At 48.8% G+C, this 14,552-nt stretch overlaps 1 protein-coding gene and 1 long non-coding RNA gene across 4 annotated transcripts; one reads left to right on the top strand and one right to left on the bottom strand.

Annotated features, from left to right (window-relative positions):
• Positions 1-4,951: 4,951 nt before the first annotated feature.
• On the bottom strand, positions 4,952-14,416 carry LOC148655233 (uncharacterized). Of its 3 annotated transcripts, none has more exons than XR_015941222.1 (4): positions 14,380-14,416; positions 12,552-12,654; positions 11,511-11,864; positions 4,952-5,095 (listed from the first exon to the last, which is right to left on the bottom strand). It is a non-coding gene; the product is annotated as an uncharacterized LOC148655233 (long non-coding RNA). The 3 variants fall into 3 exon arrangements; XR_015941220.1 differs by lacking the exon at positions 4,952-5,095 and adding an exon at positions 7,228-7,298; XR_015941221.1 differs by lacking the exon at positions 4,952-5,095 and adding an exon at positions 9,491-9,590.
• On the top strand, positions 5,219-12,937 carry szl (sizzled). Its single transcript, XM_088645559.1, has 5 exons — positions 5,219-6,208; positions 6,809-9,027; positions 9,406-9,575; positions 10,098-10,190; positions 11,620-12,937. The coding sequence occupies exons 2-5, from the start codon at positions 8,753-8,755 to the stop codon at positions 11,928-11,930; spliced, it is 849 nt and encodes a 282-aa protein (XP_088501685.1). The 5' UTR covers positions 5,219-6,208; positions 6,809-8,752; the 3' UTR covers positions 11,931-12,937.
• Positions 14,417-14,552: the final 136 nt, after the last annotated feature.

Raw genomic sequence — 14,552 nt, 5'->3', positions numbered from 1 at the left:
CCTTTCACAGCTATCAGAGCTGCAGGTCTTCTTGGTTATCAGGGGAAATATCCCTGCTCTCGCTCCCAGGGTCACGGGTCAAGGGTCACTGTAGTGAGGCACTGTTTTGAGAAACCCTTGCTGCTTTTTCCCCTGGTCATTTTGTCCAATAGCAGAAGAGAACGGTTGGAGAAGTCTGCGGCCCTAGCAACCAGGAGGAACGACGGCTCTGTGTCCTGTTCAGCAGGGCCATTAGGAGATAAAAGGAATCTCCTCACCCATTAGAGCTCCTATGTCACAGTGAACGAGCTGCCCAGTGGAGTCTCTGTGCTCCAGACAGCCAGGCTGATACCACTCAATTACCTGCCTCTGTCTCCCGGAGACTCCCGGTGCGTCCTGAGCCCCTGAGTGTCCCAGTGTGTCCTGAGCCCCTGAGTGTCCCGGTGTGTCCTGAGCCCCCAGGTCTCCCGCTGTGTCCTGAGCCCCTGAGTCTCCCGGTGTGTCCTGAGCCCCCGAGTCTCCCGGTGTGTCCTGAGCCCCCGAGTGTCCCAGTGGGTCCTGAGCCCCCAGGTCTCCCGGTGTGTCCTGAGCCCCCGAGTGTCCCAGTGTGTCCTGAGCTCCCAGGTCTCCCGGTCTCCTGTGCCCTGAACTCATCACACAGCAGAGACACTCAGGCCCTGAGGCATCTCCTGACTTCATGACAAGAAGGGGGTTTACCCTGCCTCTGGTGAGCTTCTGCCTCGGTGTCAGGACAAACTTTGAAATATCCCATAAGGACTGGTTCCATGAGTAAAAAAAACTCTGCTTGTAGCGGCGCAACGCTCTGTCCAGCGTCCAGTTGTGTCCCTCTGTCTGCTTGCTATGCTCCATGTGAAACAGTTTTTGCTTAATTTTCTTTATGGCTTAACCTTAATGAAATAAGACGGCAATCAGGTTGAGTAAGTGATCTAGAGCTGTGAATTCCCTGTGGGAATTCTAGTCCAGCACCGGATAAAGCTGACTGGTCCCACGGCTCGCCTGTACTACAAGCCCGTGAACTTGCCTGCTGGTCTAATGATAATATACTGTACCTTATAGCTCCATAGCCAGTGAAGGAAATTCCCTTTGTTCTTCCGAGAGATACAGTAAGTACAAAGGCAGCAAAATATAAGCTTGTAAGCAGAAAACTTTTAGTAAAAGATAAATGAAGAAAAGGGCCAGAAAGACAAGTTTTACATCAAGCTACAGCTTGTGTCCCGCAGCCTCTGTTGGTGGAAACGACTGGCTCCTAATAACCGGACAGGCCTTTTTAACATGCTGACACAGAAATGGGCTCTACACAGATGTGAAAATCAGAGTACCTCTCCCGTCCTTACGTAGAGTTCTAACGAGACTTCGGCCGAATTAACGAAGTTCACCTGGCTCAACTCGCACGGAATCCTGTAGCCTCAGTGCACATTTACACCACACGACACCCTCTCCTTCTCCACATCCCTTTCCTGGTCGCCCTTTCGCCAGCCGTATTGGATCCAAGCGAAACATGGGACTCTAAAGCATAAGGAATGCTGGAGTTTCTCCCCGCGGTGTCCGGAGACCCTGTGTGTGTTTCTGGCTCTGGTCAGAATACAGGGAGTTGTAGAAGGACATTTGAAACTGAGAACGGGGGGGCACATCGTTACCCAACGAGCTGTGGGAGTGTGGAACAAGCCACCCAGCCATGTGATATTCTGGCTTCTTCCAGAAAACAGCTGGATGAGATCTTGGGATCAACTAGCTATTAACTCACAAACCGACTGGACGGGCTGACTCTCGCTTTTAAATAATAATAATAATAGCAGCAACCTTATTTTTTAGAAGGGCTTATGTTCATCTGGTTCTGTGTCTGCCCCTACCCTAATAGTAACTGTGCAATTCTGCTGGCTCCTCTTTTTGTGTTTTTTTTTCTGTAAAACCCTTTGAGAAGACACATTTAAAGGTGATATACTGTATAAAATCAAGAATAATAATAATAATAAAGCCTCTTCCTATGACCATCTGTTCTTACATTCATATGCAGCAGAGCCTTTCCCTGAAGAATCCCTTTTATCATTTTCTTGGTCTTTCTTGAGTTCCTCACACTGTCTGGAAACCTGTCCCAGTCTGCTGGGAGAGTACAGAGGCACTGGAGTGGGGCTGGCCAGCGTGTGGGGGAGACAGCAGACAGGTAGGCAGGTAGCCTGGGGGCAGACAGCCCGTGAGGAATCCACACAGACTGGCGGATCACACCTGTCTCCCGGAGGACTGCTGGGAGTTAGCACTACTGCATTGCTACACCTCAGGTCCCATAAACCCTCCTGTCTTTCACTCGGTCTGGAGGAGTGGTGAAAACAGCACCCCTATGATCTGTTTATTGAAGTGAATCGCAAATTCTTCAAACAGCTTGAATGTTTACTTGACTTTATTGTCTCAAATGGGAGATTTGCTTTGCAGGCAGATATAATACATAAGGCAAAACACAGTCCACACTTCATTTACACTGTAGCTTGATGGATTCCACAACAGGGATCCAGCAACAAATTAGTTACTTATATGATGAGAAAGAAAGAAATTGATAAATAAAGTCAAATGTTTGGTCTTTGACATTGCTCACAGAGTGTCTGTCTCGTCTTGTTATGTAAATGGAGATTTACTGAGAAGACTTCAATGCAGAGAGTAGTGTGTAGGATTACTGTCCAGGACTGCAGGTCTGACAGCGGAGGGACCTAGGGCCGTATTCTGTTGTAGTCTTGGGAAACCAGTGCCATTTCACAAGTGGCAACATGGTTTGCTTTCTGTGTGCCTCAGTACTGGGACACACTGGTGCAGCTCCGATGTGTTAGTGCCAGTGCTCTCTGTGCTGTGTGTGCCCCGAATGCACAATCCCTGAACTCCCTCAAAAGAGAAGAAGGTTTTTTTTACAAGCAGTTAAGGATCAGGTGAACAAATTAGAGGAGCTGATTCACCTTATCCTATTCCTACCTGTGCTCTGTTTTGCTCCTTGGTGCTTAGCAGAATTGTGGCCTGGTGCTGTCGGCTTCTAGATCCTGTGAGCTTAGGCCAGGGCATAAAAGAGCTAGCACAACTTTGGATTGTCCAGCTGCCTTTTGGACTGTTTAATTTGCCTTTGCTTTATTGAGCGTGTGCAGAGCTTTCGGTCTGGAAGGCGGTGGGGGTGGACGGTACAGTTCGTTTGGAAACCAGGGCACAGGTGGGTGAGGGTGCCATGCTGTGCTGTACCATGTTACGCAATACCAGTTCAGGTGGGGAGCTGCGTCAGCATGCGTAGGCTGCAGAGGAACAAGTAATAGGTTTATTCCATGCTGAAAAAAAGAAGAAAAAACACGGCTGAAACGTTGTGTTTTCTTTCTCCTTTTTTTCAGCATGGAATAAACCTACTACTTGTTCCCATGCTATGCAATGCCCTATTCGGGGCCTGCCGTGCAGTGCCAGCGTGGTGCCATGCCATTCAGTACTGTGCTACTCCGTGCACGCCACGCCATCCGCTGCTGTGCCATGCCATGCCATTCAGTGCTGTGTGCTGTGCTGTTCCATGCAGTGCCATGAAGTGCCGTGCTCTGCCATGCTGCTACAGCCCCTGCGGCTGCAGATCAAGAACTGCCTCCCATTAACAAGACAAACAAAGCCCTGAGGGAGACAATCAACAGGGAAAACAAAGCCGGGGAGGAGGAGGAGGGGGGGGGTGTCAGATCCCCTCCATTGTTTTGACAAATTTGTCTCCTGTCCAGAGAGGGGCTCTCCTGTCTCGGCCGGGTTAGAGTCAGGCTGGCAGCTCTGCTGATCCCTGTCTCCTCCTCACAGACACGTTAAGCACTAAAGGATGTTGGCCGTCTGGCTGCGCGGGTCAGCCCCAGACACCACGGGCTCCTGTGATCATCTGCCCTGAGCAGCGCAGCCCCTGGCAGGGCCGCAGAGCGCCAGATAGACATCTCGGGACGCCGCCTGGGGCTAAAGGAAGACTGTTGATAGAACAAGTTTCCGGTCGTTTATTTTTCCTGTGTTTCGGGGAAGAGTGTGAAGAACACCCAGTGATAAGAGAACCTGTTAATGGGTGTTGTGACTGAGAGGGAAACTGCTGTGATCTGACACCAGGAAAGCACAGAGCTAATGGTTCCCGGGCCCTGAAAGCCCGAAAAAGCTTCTTCCTTCGTATTTCCCTGCACGGTCTGCAAATCAGAAATTGTTTTATTTCTGCCTTTTCCCTCTAGATCTGCTGGGCCAGACCCTCGGTGCAGGAGAGGCTTTTACGATGTAGAACAGTGAGCTTTCCTGGGGGAGTTTGTCCCAGGAGGAGGTGACCCCCCAATCTAATGAGGTTGGAGAACCCCCAGGTGATGAGGACCGGGGGGCTGGAGCGAGGCCAGGACGTGGCTGAGGCAGGGAAGAGAAAACGAAACTCAGAAAGGCCAGACTGGGAGAGGTTAGAGGTCGACCTCCCACCCCCCCCCGAACATTCGTTTAAACCTTCAGATGAGAAGAAAAACTGAGGTCCTGACTCAGCGGTTTCTTGAAAAAAGTAGGGGTGTTATCCCAGTGTCCTGGCCAAATTTCCCATTGACTTTTACCAGTTATGGCCTCCTAAAAATCCCTGTCACTGAATTGGCTTCATCAGTGGGGTGTGGTGAGCATACTGGTGCACTATGGCTGCCATCACATCATCCAGGTGGGGCTGCACACTGGTGGTGGAGGGGAGATTACCTGTAAAGCGCTTTCAGTGGAGTGTCCAGAAGAGCGCTATATAAGTGTAAGAAATTATTATTATTATTATTATTATTATTATTATTATTATTATTATTATTATTATTAGCTCCATTACCAAGCATTTTTAAGAACAGCATTGTCATGGCCGGCTGTGTGGGTTTTATAACGCTTGGCTGTCGAACAGCACGATCACTCTCCCTGCTGGCGTGAGGGAGACCAGGTGAGTGGGGGGGACTGATCACCCCCAAAAACTCAGTCCAGTTCAAAATGCTTTATTTATCCCCAGGGGGGATATCTGTATCCCATTTGACTGCGGCCTCAGTGAGTCTCAGTCTCCTGCATGGTGACGCAGTGCGCTCCGTCAGCAGGCCTTGCCAGCAGGAGGTTGGTGGTGTTCTTGCTGGAAAAGACAGACAGGAAGTAACGTCCTTCAAATCATTGTGGTCCCTAATCCTGGAAGGGTTTCTCCAAAAGCCCAATATGCAGGGATTAGACTCACGTTATCAGCACTTTAATTCTGGATAAGACCCTAATACACAATAAAGGGTTTAAGATCAGATACTGTATATCAGGAATAACATGCTGTATCTAATCTGTTGGGTGGGCCTTCAGTTCCTGCCTGGAGGGTGTTGTTTGCGAGGTGGACAGATCTGCAGCTAGGTGATTCTCTTTTTGAACATCTGGAACATTTGCCCACAGACTTGGGCATTTCAGGGAGAAAAGGCGCTTAACCGTGTGACAGTGAAAGGCAGATCTATCAACACACAATAGACAACAGCTGGAGTCTCATCATTCACAAGGTGATGGGTATCAGATTTTCAATGAAACCTGGACGTCCTGCTTTTATTTTAATGAATAAATAACCCTTCGATTGAAGCGTTAGTTCTGAATATATCCTGGTGAGGTCCATGTATAAACTTCTGCACGACATGCAGAATTCTGCAGACAAAAATCCTCACAGATTCCTGCCAGAATCCACAGAGTTTTGTCAGGAGTTCCTGTTACAGTTTTAGAAAGGATCCCCTGTGGGATTTAGATTTGATCTGTGTCACCACACAGGTGGGAAAGGAAACAATGAGTCCGAGGATATAATTCTTCGGAATCAACAGTGAAACACTGACCTCAAGACACATAGAAACTATGTGGACGCATTTAAACCTGAGAACAGGAGACCCCTTTACACAAAGAGTTGTGGGAGTGTGGAACAAGCTACCCAGCCACGATGCTGAAGCTGATGTTTGTCTTTTGAGAAATGGATGAAATTCTTGAATTAGCTACTAATAACCAATGGAACTATATGGGGTAAACAACCCCTCTCATTTGTAAACTGATGTTCATACAAACAGGTCAGCAATAGACTTGCAAGACCAATGTAATTTTTTTTTATGTTGCAGTAATAATGGCCCTCCAGCGGTTTCAGAAGGGAAGTAGCTGGTGCTTGTCAGCAGTTACACATACTTTGGCACTATTGCTGATTGCAGGCTAACCTTTGAGGACAACACAGATGCCACAGGTAAGACGAGCCAACAGTGAATGACCTTCCTGTGAAAGCTCTGCTCTTTTAATGTGTTCTGTACAGTGATGACCATATTCTGTAAAACGGTTTTAACATTCACTGTGGTAGCCTGGCTTGGTACCTTGAGTCCATGCAGACTGAGCAGGATAGTGAAGGCAGCCAGCAGAGTTATCAGTGCCCAAGGACTGGAGCTGACAGACATCTACTAGCAGACAGGCAGTGCAGAAGGCCAGTGTAATCACTGACTGTAACGACCACCCCTTGCACAGTAAATCTGAGCTCCTTCCATTGGTCCATTTAATTACCCAGATTTAATGCAATAGAACTAAATGATCTTTCATCCCCACAGCTATTAACCTGCCCTGTTTAGAGAAATAACTAATTGTTGTTTTTTTATTTTAATATGTATCTTAGATTTCTGTCACACACACACACACTGATAACCCAACGTCTTTATTTATCTATTCTGGACAGGGAGGATTATTTTAAGCTTCTAGATAGTTTTTTTTAATCTTGTGCACTTGTGTGTTTTTATTTGTTAATGGATTCATGCTCCGGTAAATGTATTATATAGTTTGTCCATCTTTAACCTGGCAGATTTCCCAGTATGAACAACAAGGAAGGGCAGCACAGTGTGGCTAGTACTGAGCTCAGCTGGGCTCAGCTCCTGGGGTGCTGTCTGTGTGGAGCTTGTATGTTCTCCCTGGTTTTGTGAGGGGTTCCTCTGGGTGAGGCTCTGGTTTCCCACAGTCAGAAAACATACTGCAAAGTTAAAGTGGCTTCTAGGAAAACTGGCCCAGGTGTGTGCGTGTCTGCATCTGTGTCTGTTGTGTGCCCTGGACTGGCGACCCATCCAGTATGTACCATGCCTTGAAGATGGATGGACAATAAAGTGAGGAATTAATTAAGCAATTAAGGTTCCCTATATTGTGGGGCACAGTGAGCCTGCACTGTGGAGGGCCCTTCAGTCTGTGAATCGTCTGTTCTCTCTGGCTACATCTCCCAAAACTACATACGGTAACGGACTTGGTCCAAGGTCTCAGTCTTGCACCAGAGTGAAGAGTTGGCTTGTTGGTCAGACCACAGTCTGCATTGAAAGAAAAACAACATCTTTCTGCCCAGTACATATGACATATGTGTTTTTTTTTTAACTGGCATTGCAACACTCCTTAGAAATCTTTTGCTCTTTGTCAAAATAAAAGCCATGTTCAGTTCATTTATTTTCTGTCCTGGGCCCGTTTCCTTTTTTAAGATGACTCGTTGTGAGACAGCTACGTGTACAAGGTGCCGTCAGGAAATTACAAATCGACCGGTGGGCTGACAGAGAGCCTGCGCTGCAGCACAGACAGCAGATCAGCTGTACCTGCGGCCAGGTGTGCAAACCGGCTCCTGTCTGCTCCAATTTCTCAGCCATCGCTGGGGGCAGATACTGACACTATTTCTGTATTATATATCGCATTGCGCCTGCGTCATATCACTTACAAATTCAAATTCAGCTCTATTGGCATGTCCAGTAAATTACAGTGTTGCCAAAGCATATACAATCAATACAATATCTACCTACATTTATAATACAAATACATCATGGGACATTTAAATACAACATACGACACATACAACATTATGGAGAGACAAGCTCAGGGTTCCTGGGTATCAGGCAGGAGATCACGTACTGGGCTGCCAGCCCGATTGAGCTCCCTTGACACTTACTCTCAGTGTCACCCTTTTTTATCTCACACCTTCAGAGTAAACAGAGCCATTATCCACAGTGCAGTAGCTCCTTAGCCAGCGGGATTTGAATATGAAATGAGTGTGTCTACAACATCAAAGGCAGGTGAGGAAACTGGGGTTCAGTACTGCAGGCCAGGGCTTCAGAGACTGCCCTCTCATCACACGGACTGGAGGGCTAAGGGTATTTCTCTCCTTCGCCCACAAGCACCTTTTATGAGGAAGCTGTCAAATTAGCAAAGAGTCAAACATGAAAGAGACTGAAGGTGCCTGCAGGAGCCTGGCTGTCTCTACCCCCCCACCCCTCCATACACACACACAAACCCCAACCCTCACTGGCTCAGATCACACACAGAAGCTCTCGCATATTAACATCTTCATCTGCAACAGATGCTAATGGTCGGCAAGCGCTGTGGCTGTGGGCACATTCAAAAGAAGCGCCGGCGGTTAAAATGGCGTCTAACTGGGAAGAGAAAGGCAGATCGTGTTGATCCCAGTTTTCGGTCTGGGTCCTAATTGAGGATTTGTTCAATATTTAATTGCACCACCCCCCCCCCCCCCCCCACCCACCCACACACACACGTCTGCAGTCATTAAGGAGCTGCTGTCTCCAGCTCTGCAGCAGGCTGCTGTGTCTCAAGTGCTTTGATAGGGCCGTTGATAACAGGCTCCGAGGGGGGGGAGGGCAGGGGGGGCTGGCCCTAGGTGGGGAGTATATAAGGCCACCTGGCGAGCCCAGAACCACCACAGAGCTCCTGGGAGCCATCGCAGACCACAGCACAGCCAGAGCACAGCGCAGGACAGACCGCCGCCATGCTTCTCTTTCTGACCACACTGGGGCTGCTGGGAGCAGCCCTGGGCTTCGACCTCAGCCAGCCCACCCGCTGCGTGGCCATACCCCTGGAGATGGGCGTCTGCCAGGACGTGGGGTACAGCGAAATGCGGCTGCCCAATTTCCTGGGGCACAGCAGCCTGGAGAGGGAGGTGGTGCCCCGCTCCGAGGACTGGAAGCCCCTGTTACAGACCGGCTGTCACCCCCAGGCCCGAGCCTTCCTCTGCGCCCTCATCGCCCCGGTGTGCCTCGACACGTGAGTACAGAGCCCCCCCCCCCGCGCTCCCCCTGGCTTGCAATGAGGTTGTCATGCCTGGCTTATTTGCTTGGCTATCAAGTTAATGAGTTATGTGTTGTATGTTGCGTGTAAATGGCCTATGATGTATTTGTATTATAAATGTCTGTGGATATTGTATTGACTGTGCACACGTTTGGCAACACTGGAATTTATCAGTCAGGCTAATAAAGCTGTTTGAGTGCATTGAGTGCATTTGCAAGGTTTGGAACATCTGTACAGCTGTGCTAAGCTGGACAGCAAGGAAACAGCCTGACTCCAAGTGAAACAGGCTCCCGCCTCTGTGAGTCTGCGCTGTCAGGTCAGTGTGTGACTGTGCCTCTCCCCCGGTCCCTGCAGGTTTATCCAGCCCTGCCGCAGCCTGTGTGTGGCCGTGAGGGACAGCTGTGCCCCCGTGCTGGCCTGCCAGGGACACTCCTGGCCCGAGCAGCTGGACTGCGATCGCTTCCCGGCCCACGAGGACATGTGTCTCACTCCCGTCTCCAAACACGCCCAGCACTTCTACAAAGGTCAGCCTCTTGGGTCTGGCAGGAAAGCAGGTTACGGAGAAGAGAATTACCCTCTGACGACTCACAGGTGGAAGTTTAGATGGCACCGGGAGGGTGGAACAAGCTACCCAGCCTTGTCCTTGAAGCCGATACCCCAGCTGTCCTAGCTGTTCAAGAAACAGTTAGAGATCCTTGCATGGACTCGCTACGAAATAGCAAGGCAGCTAGATGGGCTGAACAGCCTCCTCTTGATTGTAACCTTTCTGATGTTCGTGGTAGGGGAGAGGAAGCTAGGAAATAGTTATCGATAAACTAAATAGATCCCTTAATTTGTAAAAACCTTTCCTCTCAAGGCAGTGGCATGTTATAAACACTGAAATCGTAATGGAGAGCAGTAAAAAAAAAAGCAAAATCAAAGGTAAAAATGACAGGACTGGCAGAGAAGTGAGTCTTCAGCTGCGTTTTTGGAGGTCGCCCGAGAGATTGCGCAGACAGGGACTGTGGATCCTCTCAGCTGACCTCTGTCTGTTTTTTTTTCTCCAGCTCTGCCCAGACCCCAGTGTCAGGGGTGCCCCGAAGTTGAGGAGCCCTTCTCTTCTAAGACGGTGCTGGGTGCACTCTGTCAGCATGACTTTGGTAAGTGATTTGTGTCTTACTATCTTAATTGCCTTGCATGAAAACCTCCTTTCTGTTTTATATGGTACCTTTATGGTCCATTGCATCTCGAGCAGCTGTACAATAATATAATTAAGCACAAGTAAGACAGGAGTGCACATCCTGGAACAAATAAATATATCTTGAAGCTAATTAAACAGAAGTCCAGTACACAAGTGGGTTTGAAGGCTCTGAAGGCTCGGAAACTGGTGATTGACCTGCGAGATCTGATGTGGAGGTGATTCCTCTACCTTGGATCACCAGATCGGAAAGCTCAGTCCTTCCAGAGTTTCGTCTGTTGGGACCGAAAGGGGGCTGGTGTCTGAAGTCGGTAAAGGACATGTAGGTGTGTAGGGGGGTCAATGGTTTACTGTTGTAGTCAGGAGACAAACTGTTCAGAGCAGTAGTGTTTGAATCTCATTCTAAAAGCCACGGGGAGCCAGTGCAGGGAAGCTAAAACAGGCGTTATGTGGTTATGTGGTGTTATATGGTCATGCACTTTGGTTAAAATGCAGGCAGCTGTGTGGTGCAAGCAGGTGTTTGCAGGAGTCTGTAGAAAGCTGGAGGCTGTGAAGATGTCCGTGTGACAAGGACGGCTCAGTCTGCTCTGCCATTTACCTCCACCGATCTGCTGCCTGGGAGGCATCCTCCTGGGGGAGGTGCTCTTTAGGATGAGAAGTGAAACCAAGGGGCCGATTCTTCGCGGTGGTTAAAGATCTCAGACTGCTGTTTGAAAGCGTTGGAGTCCCCTATTCCAAGTCTGAAGATGTGCTAGGCAGGGCTATTCCAAGTGTCTTCCTTTGCTGTAACTGGCTAATTCGTTCTTTCTTCTCCACTTCCGTCAGATGCAGACTGATCTGCCGCTGTGCCCCTTTCACAGGGTAGTGTGAAGTTCTTTCAGAAGGAAAGCACAATGCAAATGCAGTGTACTGTACTATTCTTTAAGAGCCATTCAACCACCGAGAGGCCATTCAGCCCCGTCTAACCCAATTGTTAATTAGTGGCTAATTAACCAGTGAAAGAGCTTCAACAAAATGGCTGGACATCTTGTTCCAGACTCCGCTAAACCTTAGTGTAAAGAAATAGAAATTATTTGCTCCTGCTGTGCTGTTGTTTCTGCTCTGTTTATTGATGTCCTGGGCGTACCATTCAGCCTGTCTAACCCATCTGCTAATTAGCATCTAATTGACCTGAGAGGCTCATCCTTGAAAGTGAAACAGCTTCAACGAAAATAGCTGGGCAGTTTGTACCAGACTCCTACAACCCTTCGTGTAAAGAAACTGGGAATTATTTGTTGCTCACCGTGCTGCTGCTTGGGCATACTGCGAGAGGCTGTGATGTTTTAATTGCTCGTGCTGAATCAAGGCTGTCTCCTGTTCTCCTGCTCAGTCCTGCTGTTTCTTTCTCGCAGCAGTGAAAGTGAAGGTGTCCAGGCGGCGACTGCCCTCGGAGGACCCCGAGTTTGCAGTGGAGGGGCGTGTGGAGTTCATCAGCCAAGGGCCCCTGCTGCCCTACGACACCCACAGTCTGCTGCAGCAGTGGCTGCTCATCAACCCGCGCTGCGCCCACGCTCTCGCCCGCCCGGGTCGCACACAGCTCCACCTGCTGGCAGGAGACGTGCAGCCGGACGGCACAGTCGCCGTCACCCGCGTCTTCCTGTGGCACAAGAGAGATATGCAGCTCACTTCCGCCGTGCGCAAGTGGAAACACCACAAATGTTAGCACAGAAACTGTGGGAGGTCAGGAGAACACCAATCTGCACTGAACTGTGTTGGACAACAGCACACCTTGCTCCACTGAACTGGGCTGGACAACAGCCCACCGGACTGGGGTGTGCTGAGCTGGGCTGGACAGCAGCACACCTGGTTCCACTGAACTGGGCTGGACAACAACACACCGGACTGCGGTGTGCTGAGCTGGACTGGACAACAGTACACCTGGCTTCACTGAGCTGGGCTGGACAGCAGCACACCGGGCTGCACTGAGCTGGGCTGGACAGCAGCACACCGGGCTGCACTGAGCAGGGCTGGACAGCAGCACACCAGTCTGCACTGAGCAGGGCTGGACAGCAGCACACCAGTCTGCACTGAGCAGGGCTGGACAGCAGCACACTGACCGGGCTTCACTGAGCTGGGCTGGACAGCAGCACACCAGGCTGCTCTTAGCTGGAACCACAACCAAGGCACTCGAAACTGAGAGGATAATGAGACAAGAGTATCCTGGGGCTGGACTATGAGCAAGGCCTGGGGCAGGTTGGGACTGTACAGCAGGGGTGTGCAGGGTATAATAATAATAATAATAATAATAATAATAATAATAATAATAATAATAATAATTGCTTACACTTATATAGTGATGGAACTGGGCAATCTGCTAGTCTCTAAAGGTCCCCTGCTGAGCCAATGGGCCACAGTCTGCCTGCTTCTGCTGCAACAAGCTAGCAGGGCTGGGAAGGGAGGAAGTAAATGCACTTGTAACAGGGCTCAGTGGCAATTATGTACCAGATCCAGTGCCAATGAGCCCTGTTACACACTCTTGAACAGATCCTTATTGTAAATAAAAGCTGAAATGTAAAAAGTTATAATAATTATACTAAATATGATCGTGTATTTAAAACATTAAAAGCGACCTGCAAAGTGTAAAGTCTTTTAAAGGTTGCTAGTGCTGTTGCTGTGTTTGTTTTTTCGCAAATATGCAGTGTGTAAAATAAACTGTAGTGTTATGTCTGACTCTTCTGACCTATTTCATCATCATCTCATGGCCCGGTAGAGTATATTTACCCAGGTGAGGGGTAACAGAAGTGACACATACACACCTTCAGGGGGATTTCTGGGCAAACGTGAATATCAGACCACTTAAAAGGAGAAAAGTCTGACAAAAGCCCAGCCCCTGGGGTGAAGGTGTGAAAGAGGTGTTGTAGGGTGGCTTTGCTCATGAATGCAGAGAAAGGCAGCCAACATTGGCTCTGCTCACACTGTTAGCTTCCGGGAGAGTGTGTGATCTCCAGTCATGCCAGAGGAACTCTGTAATAATAATAATTAGCATTACAGAGGATCACTCCCTGTTCCTTAAGGCTGTGATAGGTAATACCACACTAGGCTGCAGCTCTATTGATACAACTCTAATTCCAGAGTATTTCTTGCAGTAGTTTCTTAGCTTAGTTTGTTCAGGCTGTTTACTGAGCCTGAACTGCATCAGGCTCTGGTTTGCCTCGTCGTTTCAGAACTGGCCATAAACTCTGTCTGTGTGTGACAGATTGTATTAGGTATTGAATTCTTTGCCACTTATCGGGCTCCTTGTGCATATGTAAGCTTTAATAAGCTTTTGCCAGTTTACAAACCTTACCAAGACCTGTTTTCGTTACACTGTTGACAAATAAGATAAATTACAAATACATAGACGAACAGCAGTGCTACTGCGGCAAAGAATTGTTTTCTGAATTTCTAAACCTCTCTAGGGAGATACCTGCAGATCAGCACACAGCAGACGCAGGTAGACAATTACTAGGCTGTCTCTAGAGAGAACCTACAGGGCAAACACAGGCAGCACAGACTCGGAACACCTTCACTGGAACTTAGAAATTTGGGAAAACCATCAGAAAGAGAGGCAGGTCAGTTTAACGCCTCTTATTTTAACTTCGGATAGTCTTCTTAGGGGAATAGTGCCACCTAGAGGTTCATCATCACCACTTCCAAGATCACTGCAACCACAGCGCTTATCGGCCCACGTAACCCCCTGGACAGCTCAAGCAGTTATCTCCTGCACTCAGATTAACAATCAATTAACATTCAATACATTCTTCCATCTGTACAGAACTGTATGCATTTACAATAAATACAGTAAAAACCAATATGAGCATTAAGGAAAGTAAAAGGGCAAAATGTTCAATCAAATCTGGGTTTGTGTGGGTCTAGTTGTGGTGGTATATCTGTTTGGCACTCGTGCACTACACAACTCTGCCACCGTAAAAGTCCATGAAACAGGAAAACCGTGTCAAGCATAAAAACGCTCCGCCCCTGCAGTGGTCACATCTCCCTGTTCTGGCGACCCATGCGGTTCCCCAGCCTGCAGCCCTCGGAACAGCTCAAGGAACTCCCTCTGATCGCTTAAACGGTTGACTTCTATTACTACAGGGGAATTTACTGATAACCACCAGTGCGCTCGGCCATACCCGACTGGGAAAATCCGCTGCCCGTCACCTACACATGCGAACGTGTTGCTAAGCGGGAGCCGGTGGGGGCGGAGCAAGGGGCTCCGGAACAGTCCATTCTCGGGAGTAGGGGGGGGAGGATCTGGAAACAGTACGATCCGACATCTAGATCTAGATAAACTTCCCAGACACTT

Source organism: Lepisosteus platostomus, chromosome 9 (genome assembly GCF_059453375.1).
Source record: "Lepisosteus platostomus isolate fLepPlt1 chromosome 9, fLepPlt1.hap1, whole genome shotgun sequence".
Taxonomy (NCBI): Eukaryota; Metazoa; Chordata; class Actinopteri; order Semionotiformes; family Lepisosteidae; genus Lepisosteus; species Lepisosteus platostomus.
Note: the sequence above shows the minus strand (reverse complement) of the source record. Positions and strands in the feature narration are given on the sequence as shown.